Source organism: Malaya genurostris, chromosome 2 (genome assembly GCF_030247185.1).
Source record: "Malaya genurostris strain Urasoe2022 chromosome 2, Malgen_1.1, whole genome shotgun sequence".
Lineage (NCBI taxonomy): Eukaryota > Metazoa > Arthropoda > Insecta > Diptera > Culicidae > Malaya > Malaya genurostris.
The window spans coordinates 269,719,498-269,738,441 of record NC_080571.1 but is presented as its reverse complement, the minus strand read 5'-3'; the positions used below and the strand labels follow the sequence as shown (position 1 = coordinate 269,738,441).

Genomic DNA, 18,944 nt, shown 5'->3' with positions numbered 1-18,944 from the left:
ATTATTCGGTTGTCCAACTTTATCTTTGCCCTATTGAAGCTTTTTTTAGTGGTATCTCAAACGTGAGGGTGTCTGTACTTTCATTCAAAATTTGTGTATTCTTTTTCTATCTTAGACTTTTCTTTTTGACCATTATGATTAGAAAACCTACACAGTGCGAATTTCTCGTCTTCGTCATTAACTTTCTGGAACAGTTGGGACCAATTGGTAAATTCAGCAGAACCAGCTCCATTACACAACCTTCACGATTTGTCCATAGTTTCGTGTTCAGTATGCTGATGGCATACTGTCTGGTCCCGTCAGTTGTCTGATTGTTGTGTTACCGAGTTATACACTTAACAGACACAGCACATTTTTCAAATTTGTTAAAGCTATCACAAGTTTCCGCAACAGTGACAATGCGTCTCCATTAATCTTAGCTTGGTGGACTGCTGGCGTCCAGAATTTCATCATCTGCAATCAGTGGTTAATGTAATCCCATTTCAACTTTCGGTGTCATCATTCGGCTTATTTCGTCTCCGTCGGGGTGATGACATCTCATTCATATCAACCATACTTCGGGGAATTGACGGCAAGGGTAGCTTCTTCGGTAATTGAATTTATCTTGTGGTAAATTTACTTACATCTGACGAACATATTTCGATTATTTCGAGCTATTGCTAATCAGGTCAAGTGCATATTGAAACCAAAAGATTTCATCCATATGCTACTTTTGTATGCAAAAAATAATAATAAAATCTTGGAAAGAGAGCTGTTCGCAATCCTTTCCACTTGAAAATAATGCTCAAGGGGTTTTCCTTTGATACATTCCTCTTCACTCTGCTGGTTTTGTTTCGAAGATGAGAGGCGATGAAATGAGTTTTATGTTTCTAGGCACGTTATTTTCCACAAAACGGTGAATTGATTTCTTTTTTTTTGTACGTGGAATGTGAACAATGCTCTCGAGATTATTAAAACATGTCAGGTTTTTCTGTGTTCCAAATCACGAATGGTTTTTTGCTCTACCGAAGCCCAACCGTAAACGAAATGCAAATGAAAATTCAAGCATTCATTTGTCAGGGTTGACTAATGCCACAGACTGTCTGACCTTCGACAGTTTTTTTTTTCATTTCAATTTTTCAAGCTAACTTATCGGGACTCATCAGATTTACCTAGAAAGATCTTGCCAATGAAGGAAGCATTGTGATTGCCACCTCTTCTATCCTTAATCTTTATCAGGTTCACCCGGAAGCGAGAGATAATGAGCCACAATGATTTATTGCTACGCTGATGGTGTACTGACATCCTGTCAGGACGTGCTGTCAACCTTGTCCCTAATGGAATCGTGTAAAACGATTGCATTTTCTTTCAATTTTCCGCTTCGTATACCTACCGGGCACGAGTACAGGTGAAACGATCTTCTCACGGTTGAAGTGTTACCGATTTTCCCCAAATATTTCCACGGCTTGGTAGGTGAATTGATTTATCCTACCTTACCATCAATTTCCTGTGATTACCACGATTAGATTTTGTACTTCACTTCTCTACTTTCTAATGATGTCTATCAAAAGATTCGAACCAAAACATACCATGACCCTGGCATTTTTCTACGAAAATCGATATTACTTAGTCTAATTGGTCGCATGCCTGCTCCTAAGCAGCATCAAACGTATTGTAAATTTCTAGGTGGCATTCACTGTCATGCATCCATCGCTCTGCGTTCTAACCTTGTGTTCATTTTTCTTGCTAAAAAATGAATTTTCATTACATAGGATGCATCAACTGTAACCATTCGTTTTAGGAAAATCTTTTGATCGGGAGTTAGAAATCGATTCGATATGAGTTTGGTAGTCAAGCTAAGCGCATTTCTCCGGAAGAATGTACTCCTGGAATGGAAAAATCCATTGTTGAGTCGTTCAATTTCTACTCTTGGAGCAAACGTAGGGTAAAATAAACACCAGCAGTAGTTCGTTCCGCTATTGATAACATACTGATAAGTTTATATAGTGAGGACTTTTATTACGCCCCGAGGGGCTGTTGTACATTAGAATGGTTGATAATAAAATTATCTTTCTTCGAATCTCGGCGGCTCGTCGACCGAAATATTTCTGCCTAGCATTGATCAATAGGCTGGCTACATTGGCTGACTGCCTCCTAGTGGTGGATGGCTCGTAAAATTTATTCGTCGTTATATTAGTATTTTGTATATAAATTTTACTAATCTATTTATTGCTGTTTTCATTTTTCATCCATTCATTTATTTAACACGGCTCAACATCTTAAACAGCTAAACAGAGATGGCTTGTCATATTGATTGTTTGTAAAATCAGTAAAAATATTTGCTTGTGACAGCAGCGGACATAAGCGTTACCATCACTATCCAGATGTGATTAAGGTACAGTTGGTTCTCAATCGCATCTTCGACCATTTTTGCTTTGTCGTAGTTGTCGTTATTGTTGTTATTAATTTTAGAGCTCTCGGTGGTGTAGTTTTCAGTTTTATCATTTCAGTACTAAGGCATGTTCGTGACTCGTGACAAAACTTGGACACCCCTAAACACTTATATCTCTGGAAATACTTTATCAATGAGTGAAATATTTCGCAGACTAAACAACTAAACGGCTGAAACCCACACTCGTAAGTTGTATCCCGAATATTTGACGAAGTTTTTCTGTGTGATAATGAATAATTACGCTTATGTGCTGGAGGACTTTAAGTAGCTTCCCGTAATGGTTTTTTACTGACATGCAACGGAACAGCGTAGAGAAGCATTTGAGAATGTAGAAAAAGGTCAAGTTTCCCGAAAAATATTTGGTTTGGAAGGTAATATGCAGCTGTAGTCGAGCTAGCCAAAACTTAAGGGGGAGTAAGGGATAATTTGAATCAAATCAATTTTTTTTTGTATTTTTTTACGGCGAAACAGCTTAAGCAAATTTATTCAAACTTTTTTTTACATTATAAAGCATCATTTGAAGTTGTTTGGGGATTTGGCTAAAAGCCGTTTTTTTGCTTTGGACACATAACCGATTTCATTATTCTTTACGTTTTGTCTTCGACTCGTCAGTGCAGAGCAGTTCAAATTGAACTGCTTACTGCAAAAACTTAAACAGTTAAATTTGAACCGCTAAGCATTTTCATCCTCTCATTCTTCCAATCCTTGTCGTATTCGAAAAAACTCCCTTAACACTTCGGCTAAAAAGTTCGTATCGTTTAATAGAAACACACATTTTTTTGCCAAAATTCGTTTTTATTATTCAACATAATTGCCATCAGAGGCGATACAGCGATTATAGCGATCTTCCAACTTTTCGATACCATTTTTGTAGTACGATTTGTCCTTTGCCTCAAAATAGGCCTCAGTTTCAGCGATTACCTCTTCATTGCTTCTAAATTTTTTACCAGCGAGCATTCTCTTGAGGTCTGAGAACAGGAAAAAGTCACTGGGGGCCAAATCTGGAGAATACGGTGGATGAGGGAGCAATTCGAAGCCCAATTCGTTCAATTTCAGCATGGTTTTCATCGACTTGTGACACGGTTCATTGTCTTGACGAAATAAAACTTTTTTCTTCTTCAAATGAGGCCGTTTTTTGAAATTTCGTCCTTCAAACGCTCTAATAACGCTATATAATAGTCACTGTTGATGGTTTTTCCCTTTTCAAGGTAGTCGATGAAAATTATACCATGCGAATCCCAAAATACAGACGCCATAACCTTACCGGCCGATTGTTGAGTCTTTCCACGCTTTGGGTTCGGTTCATCGCATGCAGTCCACTCAGCTGACTGTCGATTGGACTCCGGATTGAAGTGATGGAGCCATGTTTCGTCCATTGTTATATATCGACGAAAAAAATCGGTTTTATTTCGATATAACAGCTCCAAACACTGCTCAGAATCAACAATTCGTTGTTGTTTTTGATTGATTGTGAGCTCACGCGGCACCCATTTTGCACAAAGCTTTCTCATATCCAAATATTCGTGAATAATATGTCCAACACGTTCCTTTGATATCTTTAGGGTGTCAGCTATCTCGATAAACTTCACTTTACGGTCATTGAAAATCATTTTGTGGATTTTTTTCACGTTTTCATCGGTAACAGCCTCTTTTGGACGTCCACTGCGTTCATCGTCTTCGGTGCTCATATGACCAGTACGAAATTTTGCAAACCACTTACGAATTGTTGCTTCGCCCGGTGCAGAGTCTGGATAACACTCATCAAGCCATTTTTTGGTATCGGCGGCACTTTTTTTCATCAAAAAGTAGTGTTTCATCAACACACGAAATTTCTTTTTTCCCATTTTTTGCACTATAACAAAAGTAGCTTCACTCAAAATGCAATATCTCTCAAACTAATAATCAGACAGCTGTCAAATTTATACACGTATCTTTTGAAGGTTGGTACTAACTGAAAATGGTATGGATTTAATTCTAGTGGCGCCCTCTCATAGAAACGATACGAACTTTTCAGCCGATCTGTTAAATTCACAAAATATTTTTATCTGTATTTTTTTAAATTTAATTTACCGCTTTTTTACTTAAACTTTCGAAGTTATCCTAGTTTTCTTGTTTTGTCTTAGAAATGCATGAAACGTTGAAACCTGGTGTTATCCCGAAAACATTTTAAATCAACATTCTAACACTTTTTTTCAAAAAAATATTTTTTGAAATTACACCAAAAAAGCTGTCAATGCATCCCAAAAAGGCACTGTTGGGTGCGGATTATGGGCTAGTGGCATTATTGGGCCGTACTTCTTCAAAGGCAACGATGGGCGGAACGTTACTGTGAATGGCGAGTGCTACCGTGTGATGATTGACGATGTTTTTTGTCCAAATGAAAGAATTGGACATGTCTATCATGTCGTTTCAACAAGACGGTGCCACATTCCGCACGGCACGCGAAACAATGACCAAATTGAGAGCTGTCTTCGGTGAACAGTTTGTCTCACGTTTTGGACCCGTCAATTGGCCGCCTAGATTGTGATCTAACGCCTTTGGACTATTTCTTATGAGGCCATGTTAAGGCTCATGCCTACAAGGATAAACCGGTAACGATTGACGCACTGGAAGCCAATATTGATGATTTTCTTCATGAAATACTGGCCGATATGTTGGGGAGAGTATGCAGAAATTGGACCTTGCGCATGAGCCATCTAAAGCGGAGCCGCTGCCAAGATTTGCATGAAATCAACCTAAAACATTAACTTATTGATCGTTCTATCAGTTCCAGTAAAGATTTGATCAATTTTCTTAATCTGTTTTGTTTTTGAAAATCAAATCCTATACCTCTTTAAAAATCACCACAAAAAAATGCGGGATTGTTTGGGAATAGTTACGGAAAGCAATATCTAAGTCTTTCCACTAAATTATTGTCGACAAAGATGAAAATAAAATACAAGGTTCTAACGGTACAACAGGAAAATTGAATATGAAAATTCGAGTTTTTCAAATTTAAAATAAGGAATCTAAATTGCATTTATATATTCACACAAATACAATGATTCTAGAGGCATATTTCAGGCATCAGTCATAATATACAGCTTGCTTTTGGCGCATTGCAAAAAAGTATATAAAGTATATAAAGTGATAGAATGTATCATTGACATGCTTTTGAAGTTTACAGCTTAAATTATTCCTGTTTAACAGAGTGTAAAATCAGAATTACTAATGGCAACATTATCTTTTGTATTAGTTATAGGGGGAAATGTCTAACATCATCGCTCTTGTGATTTCAATGTGCCAATTTTATTTACAAGTCTATCAAACCCTCAGTAGTATAGTACAACTTCCACAGAATTACTTTTCGTTATATTCCAGAACACCAGCCCTCACGTGACGACCAGACCGATACTTTTCATCTTATGTTCAGACCGTTTTCTTGTTGAATCATACAACACACCGAAACACAGAGACAGTTAACCTTTACGGGTACGCTTCAATCACCCGGTACATTTTGCTGACCACTTGGTACTAAATACATGTACGAAGAACGGTACAATTATCGTTAAACATTTCTGGACTCGTATAGAATTTCATTTCGAAACCGGAGGGGTTTCTCGAAAGCAGTAGGGATCACAAAGAAATGAAACCTTTCCAATGCTATTCATGTGTCCGACGAATGGAATATCAGATGTAACAACAACAACAACAAATTATCTAATTGTATTGTGATGCCTTTGAACAGAATTGTATACAGTATTGCTGTTTAGTCGCTACAGCAATTATTGTATGGTTTCACAAATGAAGAGAAGCATTATCAGAAAAGCAATTGCTACTTCGAATCATAAAAGCATTAGTCAGATCCTGAAAGATAAATGGTGAATAATTTTTACGTTATTGGGTTTTTATTGGGATTAGTAAAAAGTCCCTTATCTATTATTTAGCGATTATCTTTAAGCTTCCGAATGCAGACTGTTATATCGTTGAGATGTCTCAACATTAAACGATTCTCATGTCTTCCTTCAGTTTGTTTCAACTAAGGATGTATTCCTTTCTGTGATCCACAATACATTGTGCCTGGATTATTTTGTAAGCCAACAGTTGCTGCTGCTAATATGTATCGATAATCCAGAATCCAGAATAAATCAACCAGACGTTGAAGATATGTGAACGAATCCGAATTGTTGAAATATGCGCCCAATTTGGTGGAGTTTATACTTTTAGTGTCATGGCGAAATTAATTCTCTTTGCTGTTTCATAAATTTTAGCTTCGGTTAGTGTTAACTCATATTCTGGGATCAAGAGTTCCATTTAGTATTTAATTTCAAAACATTTTGTGGCGATACTGTATCTTTCATTCTAGCCTAGCTTTGTGAACGTTGGTTTAGTGGTTCATGAGAAAATGAAGTGATTTCGTTATAAAAATCATTTGAACACTATTATTGGAGCATCCAAAACTTGGAAATGATCCGATTGTGTTTGGTGTATGTATTATTCAACCTATAGCTCCGGAACCAAAACGATGATACGAATGAGTTTTAAATTCAATACACCAACAAGGAATTGATTTTAGTTTTTAACAACGGCTTATGAATCCATAAATTTAAAAAATCTTAAATTTAAAATTCACAAATTCTAAAAATGAGATTGTCAAAAGCTAATTCACAAAGATCAATGCTAAAAATCAAGTACACAGTATAAAAATAGACCAACAGATAGAAAAGTATGAATGCACTGTTCCTCATAGATGATTCTATTATGAGAAGACCGTCAACCTAGCGACAATCGCGGCTAACGATCTCCGGCGATTCGCCATCGAAAGCCGAAATCTTATCTGTCTGATTTTACTTGTTTAGCCTATCGATTCTTCATAACTCTCAACACTTTCAGAGATTTTATCGTAGAAGTGTCCTAACCAAAAAATCGCTCTTTGGATATTTTTCTCCGCAAACGACTAAACCGAATTACATAGGCTAAAGGGGCAATTTATAATCTTAGGAAAATTGTTGCTGAACGCAAAATCAATTTTTTTCTCTGTTGTTAAGCGGAAACATTAATGAGAAATATCAGTTAATTTGTTTTATAAAGCTACTCTTGGAATTTGAATTAAGTTCGAAGATAAGTTGGCTGTCAGTTCTGGTTCCGGAGATATAGTGGTATAAGTGACGTAACCGACAAATTTTTTTTATCCTATCGATTTTTTCGGAAGTGGCTGAGCCGATTTCAACAAGCTTAGGCTCGTTTGAAAGCTACTATTGGGTTGTGAATCAAGTTCGAATATAAATTGGTTGTCACATTCGATTCCGGAGATAATTATATAAGTGACGTAACAGACAAATCACTTTTTTCTCGTTCAATTTTCTCGAAGTTGTCTAAATCGAATTTAGAAACACAGGCTCTTTGGAAAGCTAATTTTGATGTGCGAATCAAGTTCGAAGTAGAAATGGCTGTTACTTCTGACTTCAAAGATGATATAAGTGGCTTAACCGACAAAACGCAATTTGTCGCTCATCTTTCCTAGAGATGAAGACTGAACCGACTTCAACAATCCTAGGCTTGTTTGAAAGCTTAACCGCATTATTGGTCAAGTTCGAAGATCAAATTGCAGATACTTCAGGTCCTGAATATATATAATCGTAGAGATGACGTAACCGACAAATCACATTTTTCTATCCACACATTTTGTTCAGAAAGTGTTCGATGATCAAAATCAAATGTATTATTACTGATACTTTTGGTTTCGAGGATGTGCCAGCTTGTGTGAACCAATCAAATCGATCTGAATTAAGGTGTCAAGAAAACCAGCCCAAATTCGCGTTTGACATTATCCTAATGAGAAAAAGTATGTTTTAAAGAGACTGTTTGAATGTTAAGAGAAAGGTATTATCACACCACTATGTGGATTCAAAATAGGTGTTTTTTGGAAGATTCATCTAGCAGTAGCAGAGAAAACTGATTTTGAGTTTTCCAACAATGGCTGTTTTTCTAAAATAGTAGGCAGCATCTTAAGTTCGATTGAAAGCTACTACACTTCCACTTTAAATCGCATTTTTTGTCTTTCTCATGCAACCTTTGTGAAATTGGACTGGCCATTAGATCCTATACAAAATTTCTGAAAATAATTTGAATATGACTTCCGGATCCGAAGTTTTAGAGTAATACAGGGTCCAGCACTCGAAGTGTAACCAATTAAAAAGGCCATAAATTCAGTTTGGAAAATTACTTTTACTTAATTCAAAGTACAAAATGTGTAAAAATAATACAAAATTCAGAATCAATTCACTTTTGCTCGATATGACCACCTTTTGCCTTGACTATGGCCTTGAGACGGTCGAAAAACGAATCGCAAGCTGCCCGAATGTGACTTGCAGGTGTATTTTGACCCACTCGCGGACAATAACTTTTTTCAGCGCCTCGAGACTGGTGTATCTTTTAGTTCGGACTTTGCTCTCCAAAATGGCCCAAAGAGAATAATCCATTGGATTCGCATCTGGTGAATTCGAGAGCCATTGTGTGGACGTGATGAAGTTCGGAACGTTGTTTTTCAGCCATTCTTGGTTCACTCGAGCTTTGTGAGACGGTGCCGAGTCCTGCTGAAACGTCCATGGTCTGCCACCGAAATGTTTGTCTGCCCACGGCTTCAAAGCAACCTCCAGAATACTTTCCCGATAATATGTCGCATTTACCTTGACGCCAGGCTCGAAGGTCTGAAGTTGGTTACACTTCGAGTGCCGGACCCTGTATGTGCAACAAAGCCAAAACAATCGATGTAAGAACTGTTTCAATTTTTAGATTATACTAATTAATTGAAACTTTTTTGTTTGCTTTAAAAAAAAGTAGTTTGATGAATAGCACAGTATTATAACATTATTAGTTTTTTTTCTACCAGCTCAAGTTTCTCAAATACTGATTTCGACACACTTAGACTTGTTGGTAAGCCACTTCTATGGTATTGATCAAGCTCGGTAGACTGTTTGCGAAAACTTTCGGTTCTAGAGATATATTCGTAAAAGTGACGTAACCGACAAACCACACTTTTTTCTATCCGTATAATTTTCTCGGTAACGGATGAACCGATTTAGATAATTTAAGGCTCATTTGAAACCTACTCTTACGTAATTGTTCGAGTAGAACAAACTCATGGGAATCACGTCCGTTTCCGAAAACAAGGTGGTATCAGTAAAATAACCGACAAACCACTTTTTTCAGTGTGTACAATTTTCACAGGGATGGCTGATCCGATTTGGACTGATTCGGGCTCATTTATAGCTTCACTGTGGTCTCCGATCTGGTTAAAATGGATTAGGGAGAAAATTTCCAATTCTGGTTATATAATTGTATAAGTGTCATAACCAACAACACCCACTATTCCCTCAGAGATATTTCAACCGATTTTGACAAACTTGGACCCGTTAGAAGGGCCTATGGTCACAGTTAAAGATCAATAAGTTCGTTCCGGGGAAACGATCGTTTAAATGAAGTAAACGATAAATCGCGTTGCTCAATCGGAGGTATGAACGAATAAGTGGCATAACCGACAATCACTCTCTTTTATATCGACACAACTCCACTGGATAGTGGCGAAACCGATTTCGAAACCTTAGTGTATGGTATTTTTTTACGTGGTGTTTATGCGGTTTTTCACGCGGATTTTTTCTGCGGATCTCCAAATCTCCAAAGGATGGTCCTAATGGCGATGACAGGAGCATTCACGACAACTCCTACTGCTGCTCTAGAGGCGCTACTGTGCATTAAACCACTACATGTGTTCCTAAAACAAGAAGCATTATCTTGTGCATACCGTCTTAAGGTTACAGGGCTTTGGAACAGTAACACATTAGATTATGCTACCAGCCACACTCGCTTGTGGTCTCAAATGGTTACATGGGATGAGTATTTACTCGCTCCTAGTGACCTAACTCTCACATGCAGTTTTCCTTTCAAAACATTCCATCTGAGCTATCCTCTTCGTGAGGAATGGTTGTCTGGTTGTCTGGAACGACAACTTGATGAACACATAGTTTGTTATACGGACGGTTCACTGTTGAATGGTCGTGCTGGTGCTGGTGTCTACTGTCGTGAAATGAGGCTGGAGCAGTCTCATTCACTTGGTAGATACTGTACTGTGTTCCAAGCAGAAATCTACGCGATTCTGTGTGGAGTACAATCGGCACTTCAGCAGAGGATCTGTGGTAAACGAATTTATTTTTGTTCCGACAGTCAGGCAGCCTTAAAAGCACTCAGTTCGAATGACTCACGGTCGAATCTAGTGATCGCATGTCGAACTCAAATTGAAGACCTCAGCATTTCAAATGCTGTTTACTTCTTATGGGTACCCGGCCATTCTGGTATTACTGGAAATGAATGGGCTGATGAGTTGGCTAGAGCTGGTGCAACGAATGATTTGAATTTACTTCTGCTTCCACTAAATGTGATCCTCAGCAGATTGTTCGGCATCCCTTAGGGGTGCAGAATTTACTTCTGCTTTTATGTGTTTGCCATTTGAGCCAATTTGTTCTGATTCCTGATTCCTGATTCGTTCCGGGGAAACGATCGTTTAAATGAAGTAAACGATAAATCGCGTTGCTCAATCGTAATTTTTTCGATTTATACAATTTTAGGCTCGTTTGAAAGGAGGCTTGATGTTAATAGATGGTGGGCACTTCCGATTCTGGAGGTATGAACGAATAAGTGACATAACCGACAATCACTCTCTTTTATATCGACACAACTCCATTGGATAGTGGCGAAACCGATTTCGAAACCTTAGTGTATGGTCTTTTTACGTTGTTTTATGCGTTTTTTCACGCGAATTTTTTATGCGGATCTTCGAAGTCACGCGGTTTGTTTTTACGCGGATTTTTTTTAGTTTTAGACATTTGGCATCAAAAAACATTTTCGAAATCTCAAAATTCCCAGAGTTCCAGAGCCGATTTTTTTCAAAATTTTTGTTCTGATATTACACCAGATCTGGACGTTTCACGCATTTCTAAGACATATGACACTAAAAAAAGAAATTATATTTCGAAAATCTCAAATTTTTTTCCTAATTATTTTATTCAAACATTTTTTTTTTGTGATTACCCAGCTCTGACCGTTTTATGCATCTCTCAGATATTTGGCATAAAAAAAACTTCTTTAGTTTTGCGGTTGTTTTTACATGGATTTTCGAAGTTACGCGGGTTTTTCTTACTTTTCTTTTTCCGGACAGTACCAGCCTAGAAGCTGTGTGGAATCCGGCGTGAAAAAATGAGCCAGGAATAGATCCACTGGGTTCCGGCTTCCATGTCGTAAAAGGAGACAATTGCAGGAGTTTCTTTTTCCCTTCAGTTATCAGATTTTTTCAACGCTTCTCATCTGATTACTCTATTTTACTAAATTATCTCTTTATTAAACTTCATTCAACTTATCAATTTTCGGCTAGCTTCTGAGAGCAGTTTGATTTGTTATTTTTTCTTCTTCCATATTATTGCTTGTTTTACGATTATAAATTGGATGATAAAAATCAACTATTACAAAGATCCGCTAATAATACAATTTTAATAACAGAAAAAACATAGATACTTTGTTCGATAAATTAATAATTTTTTCTCGGTAGCCGGTTGCCCAGATCAAATATAACAAATTAACCATTTTTCGCAATAAATATAAAATAAAGTGGAAATAATAAACAATCAAGACGCGCGTGAAGTCTGATGACATTTGTTTGGTAATTTAAAATGATTTAATTTATAGAATATGTCACTACAATGAATGAACTGTTTTGTCTATTTCCTATTCATTCGTTTATTTTGTAACAGGTAATCCCTTTTAGAAAAAAAATAATGTAGTTTTTATTCGCAACGTGATTGTATTTCGAATTTTCCTTCAGTTTTCACGAATAAGAACTGTCAATCAAGACTTCCCGAGACTTCAGTATCGGATATTGTAAAAACGTTCACTCGGGAAGTGAGTGAGTTACGTTAGAACGAAACGACAGATTGTGTTCGGTGATGCTGCAAAACGCAAAGTATTGAGCTGACTGATGACATGGAAATGAGTTTGAAATGACTTTTATGAAAGTTAGAGGTTAATTTGTAAATTTTCGTAAAAATCAATTGCTCTATGAATAAAACGTTGCTTGGAAGACAAGAGAAAGGCATTGTTACACCACTGTGTGGGAAAAGAAGCGGTTCTAAGTAAAGGATAGGTTTAATCAGGGGGCAGTTTACTATCTTAGGAAAATGGTTGCAAAACGCAAAAGCAGTTTTCTTTGCCATCGATGAGCGGAAATCCTAAAGAGAAACATCAGTTTGTTAGGTACATTTTTCTAAATAAACTGATGTTTTTTTCTTTAAGATTCATCAATCAGAAGCGAAGAAAACTGATTTTGCGTTTTTCTGCAATGGCTGTTTTTCTGAGATTGTAAGTAGAACCTTAATAAAATCGAGAATAATGGAACCAAACTTGTTTTCCCGCACACACAGTAGCTTGGAAAGGTGTTCGTAATCGATGTTACTGAAAAAAGTATTCTTTACCGTATAACTTTTATTAAGATATAATAGGATAATCAAAGGTTTCATCTAGCTACCCTGTATAGCTTACCTTGATACGAGAAATAATTTTGAAATCTGCACCGAACAGCGCTGTTTCTAAATATTCCCAGTTTGGTCAATGCAACTCAAAACAGGAAGTGTATGTAGCTATATGATCTATAAAAACCAATTGAAATCGATTACCGGATTCATGGTCGTAAGTCAAGAACTATTCGATAGTTTATTATGACTTTAGCAGCCAAATGACACGATACTACAATCTACAGAACAAACTAGAAGCTTTATTTTCCATTAACTCTATCGTCACCCCTCTAACGTAAATCGAAACGACTCCAGATAAATTTATAATTTAATTTCCCTATTGCCATTAACCTATTAACCAGGTCTACCCGTCTGTTTCGTTCCAGCTACCGCAGGCCCCTAAACGAGCAAGCACCGAACTCAACCCTCCAAAATGCCGTCGGTCGGAGTAGCCTGCGTGAGATATCTGGTGTTTTTCTTCAACTTCCTGTTCGCGGTAAGTGTCTTCACCTGTTGCAGTCGCGCGGTTGTAGTTTTGTTTGTATATCGCATGTACATTATGGTCGTGAACCTTTTTTTTATTATCTCGCAACAAACGGAACTGCTATTCTATATTTTCATCACGATCCACTTGGTTAGAAAAGTCCTTTCTGTTGCTATCGCTTTAGTGTCTGGTGGTTGCTGCCAGCGGGGACATCTGGGATACCGAGTAGTAAGAACGACAACAAGCCAGACAGAAATGGGAAGCTAAATTAATTCAATTTGCCGATAGGATGGGCCTCAGAGTAGCGGGTAACGGAAAGCAATTGCTACCGGAAGTGGTGATAGTGCTAAAGTTTGTCTTTCAATATCGCTTCCCGCGTGGTCGGAAAATGAATCGACGAAAGTTTTATGACTGCTCAAGGTGGGGAAAAAAACTGTGAAAAATTGAATGGCAGTTTGTGGGCGATTGGCGATTCTGTCTATTTCTGTGTGGCAAGTGCCTCCAAAGCCTATCTTAGTGTCAAACCTAGCAAAGATCAGCCTGTTCGAATAAATTTCGGTCTATTCGTTCTGATAACGTCACTTCGGTGTCATTTTGGGTCTGCTTTCGTTTTTCTCTCGCCATCCTGCCTATTCATCGACCGCCAATGGTTCCTCCAATACCTAATGCACCGCAAACAGGCACAGGATGGGACGAGCTGTAGTTCAACGAGATGTAAGGAATTGAGTGTGACTTTCAAATGGACATGCTTCTGATCCGATTAATGTGGTTTAGATTTTTTTGATTGACTTCGAGCATAGAATTGGAAGAAGAACCAACGGAATGAGAAATCTCTTCCATTAGAGATGGATTTATTGCGCTTCGAATACAAATGAATTTTTCTAAATTTTCTGGGCGGCTCACCCTGACTGGTAAATTTTTCCTTATAAAGATGGTCTTTTAACAAGCTTATCCAGTCTTGAAATGTTGTACTGTTAAAATGCAGAAAACAAACAAATCTCTTTCGTTGAGATGTTGGCTGCTGGGTATAAGAAGAGAAAAGGGCTTCAAAGGATTAAATCATATCATCGTGTGCGGTTTTTAAATGTCGTATTGTCATATAAAAGTAAATGCGAGTATGAAATGGTAGGTGCCTGATACGGCTTGGTCTGTAAAAGACCATCATCACTCTTGCGTGTCTGTAAATTATTGACCACGCTGACAAAATTGAATTATACTGAGTAAAACCTATCCAAAATAGGTTCAGAACAAATGTGTTCTTGACAAGCTTGTTATTGTTGTCGTTTATTAGTGGATTTAACCACATGTGGGTTATTCGTTAAAAAAAACTCTTTTTAATCCTTCTAGTGGTGTGATAATTCCTTACCATTTTAATAATCTCATTGAAATTTATTTTTACTAATTTTCATTTCAATAGTATCAGCAATGCTATACACTGAAGTCTTTTTATATGCGAGTTTACGTACCGCATAAAAAACTTCATAACTCTGAAAATTCACATAAAAAAACCGCATAACTCTGAAAGTTCGCATAAAAAAAACGCATAACTCTGAAACTTTGCATAAAAAACGCATAAAAAAGACCTTAGCAAGTCATTTTTCATGTGAGTTTACGTACCGCATAAAAAACCGTCTAAAAAAACCGCATAACTCTGAAAATTCGCATTAAAAAAACCGCATAACTCTGAAAATTCGCATAAAAAACCGCATTACTCTGAAAATTCGCATAAAAAAACCGCATAACTCTGAAACTTCGCATAAAAAAGTCGCATGAAAAAGACCACATAAAAAAGACCGCATAAAAAAAGACCTTAGTGTATTTGATTTTGGTCATTTAACACCCCCTATGAGGAAAAAAAAGCTGATAGGGACGGTGCAACATGTCGGTTTGCGATAAGCATAGTGAACTTATCAAATAACCCAAAAGTAGCCTTCAAATATGTTTATGGTTTTCGAAATGGGTTCAGACATCTCAGAGAAAATTTAGCATATTGAAAAAATTTTTCGGTTAAGTAAAGCAATAACGTTTTCTTGGCGGTTTATGTTGAACCGTTAGGTGGCGATATCAGTTCAATATAAACTGCTGCAGTTTGTGCTCTCATCTCATCCGACACAGTCGCAAATCGTTTACGGTCGAGACAACAGAAACAAAGACAATACAGTGTAGTGAACAATAGAGAGCACGAAATGGGCAAATACGATTTAACAAAGCCTGAAACTTGGCCTACAAGACCAAATTCAATTTGTATAGATTTCAAGCGCTGCAAAGTTAGACCAACAGCAAGTGAAATCGAAATCTTACTTAAAGAACGAATGCATCTAGACGCTAATAATATCTAACTGTGTGTACATTATGTTCAAACGTGAAAGAGATGCAATTGCATTCGCTTCGGTTAACAACATCGTTTGTGGTCAAGATGGAATACATCTGTGTAAAACGCTGATTACGTATGAAAATCAACTGGTTACATGTCCGTTTTGTGAACAACCTGCACACTACGCAAACCTTGCACTGAAACTGCAAAACAATCAGGAATCAGGAATCAGAACAAATTGGCTCAAATGGCACGTTCCCCTTGATATTTGGAGATTTGTGCCTTGCCATCAATTTGTTTTTATCATCATTTTCCCGATATATAAGAGGGAAGGATTGAAAGGAAATGGTAAGGGTTGGACTAGGAGGATGGGAAAAATTGACGACACAAAAACACATAAAAGCAGAAGTAAATTCTGCACCCCTAAGGGATGCCGAACAATCTGCTGAGGATCACATTTAGTGGAAGCAGAAGTAAATTCTGAACCTCTACGAGGTCCCGAACAGTCTGCTGTTAATAAAACCTCCAACCCCCGAGAGGATTTAGAGATCTTACAAAAGCGACACCATTCTGAACTCCCGGAAGAATGCAGAACGATTCGCAGTATGTACGAGCAGAAGTAAATTCGGCACCCCCTAAAGGATGCCAAACAATCTGCTAAACCCTATTTAAGGTGAATACAGAAGGGATTCATTCACTCCAGGAAGAACGATGAACCCTTCTGACTATAGCTCCTTACCACATTGGGTGAGAAACGAGAGAATATCCTTCAATTTTAGCTCCGCATACACAGACTCAACCATGTATGGAGAACCAAAAACCCGGATACGTAGCTGCGTCAATGCGGGACAGTTACATATCAGATGATATGAAGTACCATAATCGCATTCACACAAATCACACGAATAATACTCAGCACGTTGAATAGTAGCCATGTGATAGTTGAGTTTGCAATGTCCAGTCAGAGCTCTGACCAGAATACTGCAATGTTGCTTGGAGAAATGCAGTAGACACTTTGACATTTTCAGATTTAAATCTGGTAGAAATGCTTTTGTCTGAGCGCAAGTTTGCAAGCTGCGCCAGTAGCTGGCATGTTTGGATGCAGCCCAAGAACGAATCTTGTGCTTTATCCAACTAGTTGAAAGTGGTAAAGCTGGTTCAGGACCAACGAAATCATTCGTTGCACCAGCTCTAGCCAACTCATCAGCCCATTCATTTCCAGTAATACCAGAATGGCCGGGTACCCATAAGAAGTAAACAGCATTTGAAATGCTGAGGTCTTCAATTTGAGTTCGACATGCGATCACTAGATTCGACCGTGAGTCATTCGAACTGAGTGCTTTTAAGGCTGCCTGACTGTCGGAACAAAAATAAATTCGTTTACCACAGATCCTCTGCTGAAGTGCCGATTGTACTCCACTCAGAATCGCGTAGATTTCTGCTTGGAACACAGTACAGTATCTACCAAGTGAATGAGACTGCTCCAGCCTCATTTCACGACAGTAGACACCAGCACCAGCACGACCATTCAACAGAGAACCGTCCGTATAACAAACTATGTGTTCATCAAGTTGTCGTTCCAGACAACCAGACAACCATTCCTCACGAAGAGGATAGCTCACATGGAATGTTTTGAAAGGAAAACTGCATGTGAGAGTTAGGTCACTAGGAGCGAGTAAATACTCATCCCATGTAACCATTTGAGACCACAAGCGAGTGTGGCTGGTAGCATAATCTAATGGGTTACTGTTCCAAAGCCCTGTAACCCTAAGACGGTATGCACAAGATGATGCTTCTTGTTTTAGGAACACATGTAGTGGTTTAATGCACAGTAGCGCCTCTAGAGCAGCAGTAGGAGTTGTCGTGAATGCTCCTGTCATCGCCATTAGGACCATCCTTTGGAGATGATTTAGCTTTGACTGAACTGTCGCGACTTCTCCTTTCTGCCACCATACAAGACAACCATATGCTAAAATTGGTCTAACAATAGTTGTGTAGATCCAATGAATATTTTTTTTTTTTTTATTTAAAAGACATCTTTATTCAGGCCTATTTGCGTACAAGCTTTACGTGGCCGATTGAGCCGATTTTTTAAATAAAAAATTCTTTGTATTCGATCTCGTTGTCACCCTTTTTCTAGGGGGAGAGGAGCTTCCATTTCCCTCCTGCGAGGATTGAGGGGCACTTTGTTCGTGGCTCGTCTCGTCGTCCATTGACGCATCGGTGGCATTGTTGATTTCCGTCTTCTTTTCGTTTTCCTTGTTATTCGCAGTCTTGATCTCGTTGCTAGTTACTGTAGAAGCGCCTTGTTGTACATTGGTTGCAGTTGCTGTTTGGTTAGATGGTGAAGGTGATTTTGAAACAGGAGCACTGCACTCACTAGTTTCCGTTGTTGAGCGGTTGTCCTTGTTTTTGTTTGTTTTGTTTGTTTTCGTAGTTTCAGTGCAAGGTTTGCCGTAGTGTGCAGGTTGTTCACAAAACTGACATGTAACCAGTTGATTTTCATACGTAATCAGCGATTTACACGGATGTTTCCCGTCTTGATTAAAAATGATGTAGGATGGAATTGCTTTACGTAGTTGCATACGTACCACTCGCACGCCATTCCGGATACCCGGAAAAAAATTCCGCCATACTTCCCTTTAGATGGAAAGAACTTCACCGTACTGCGACATACCTTCCCGAACATACTCTTCGGTGCACTGCGGGGGAAGGTCATGCACGCGTACTTGTATGGCATTGTCCACCATGTGCACAGGAATTTTGTATTTAATGTTGTCACACTCAACGCTGTGCTCCTCGTTGTTAACCGAAGCGAATGCAATTGCATCGCTTTCACGTTTAAACATAATGTACACACAGTTAGACGCCTTGTTGAATTGAATCTCAGTTACATTATTAGCGTCTAGATGCATTCGTTCTTTAAGTAAGATTTCAATTTCATTTGCTGCTGGTCTAACTTTGCAACGCTTGAAATCTATACAAATTGAATTTGGCCTTGTTGGCCAAGTTTCAGGCTTTGTTAAATCGTATTTGACCATTCCGTACACTCTATTGTTCACTGCACTGTATTGTCTTTGATCCAATGAATATATCTGGGTTTGAGTCCCCATGATTTTCCAAAAGCTCGTCTGCATTGGCCGAAAGCCATACAAGCTCTCTTAATCCTGAAGTCAA

At 38.1% G+C, this 18,944-nt stretch overlaps 1 protein-coding gene across 1 annotated transcript in view; it reads left to right on the top strand.

The window, feature by feature from the left end:
• The window catches only part of LOC131429978 (CD63 antigen-like), a 173,122-nt gene that overhangs the window by 112,031 nt on the left and 42,147 nt on the right, over positions 1–18,944 (top strand). Inside the window, exon 2 of the mRNA XM_058594564.1 lies at positions 13,356–13,465. Coding sequence (XP_058450547.1) covers positions 13,403–13,465 — 63 coding nt within the window. The 5' untranslated portion in view covers positions 13,356–13,402. The remainder of the gene's footprint in view (positions 1–13,355; positions 13,466–18,944) is intronic.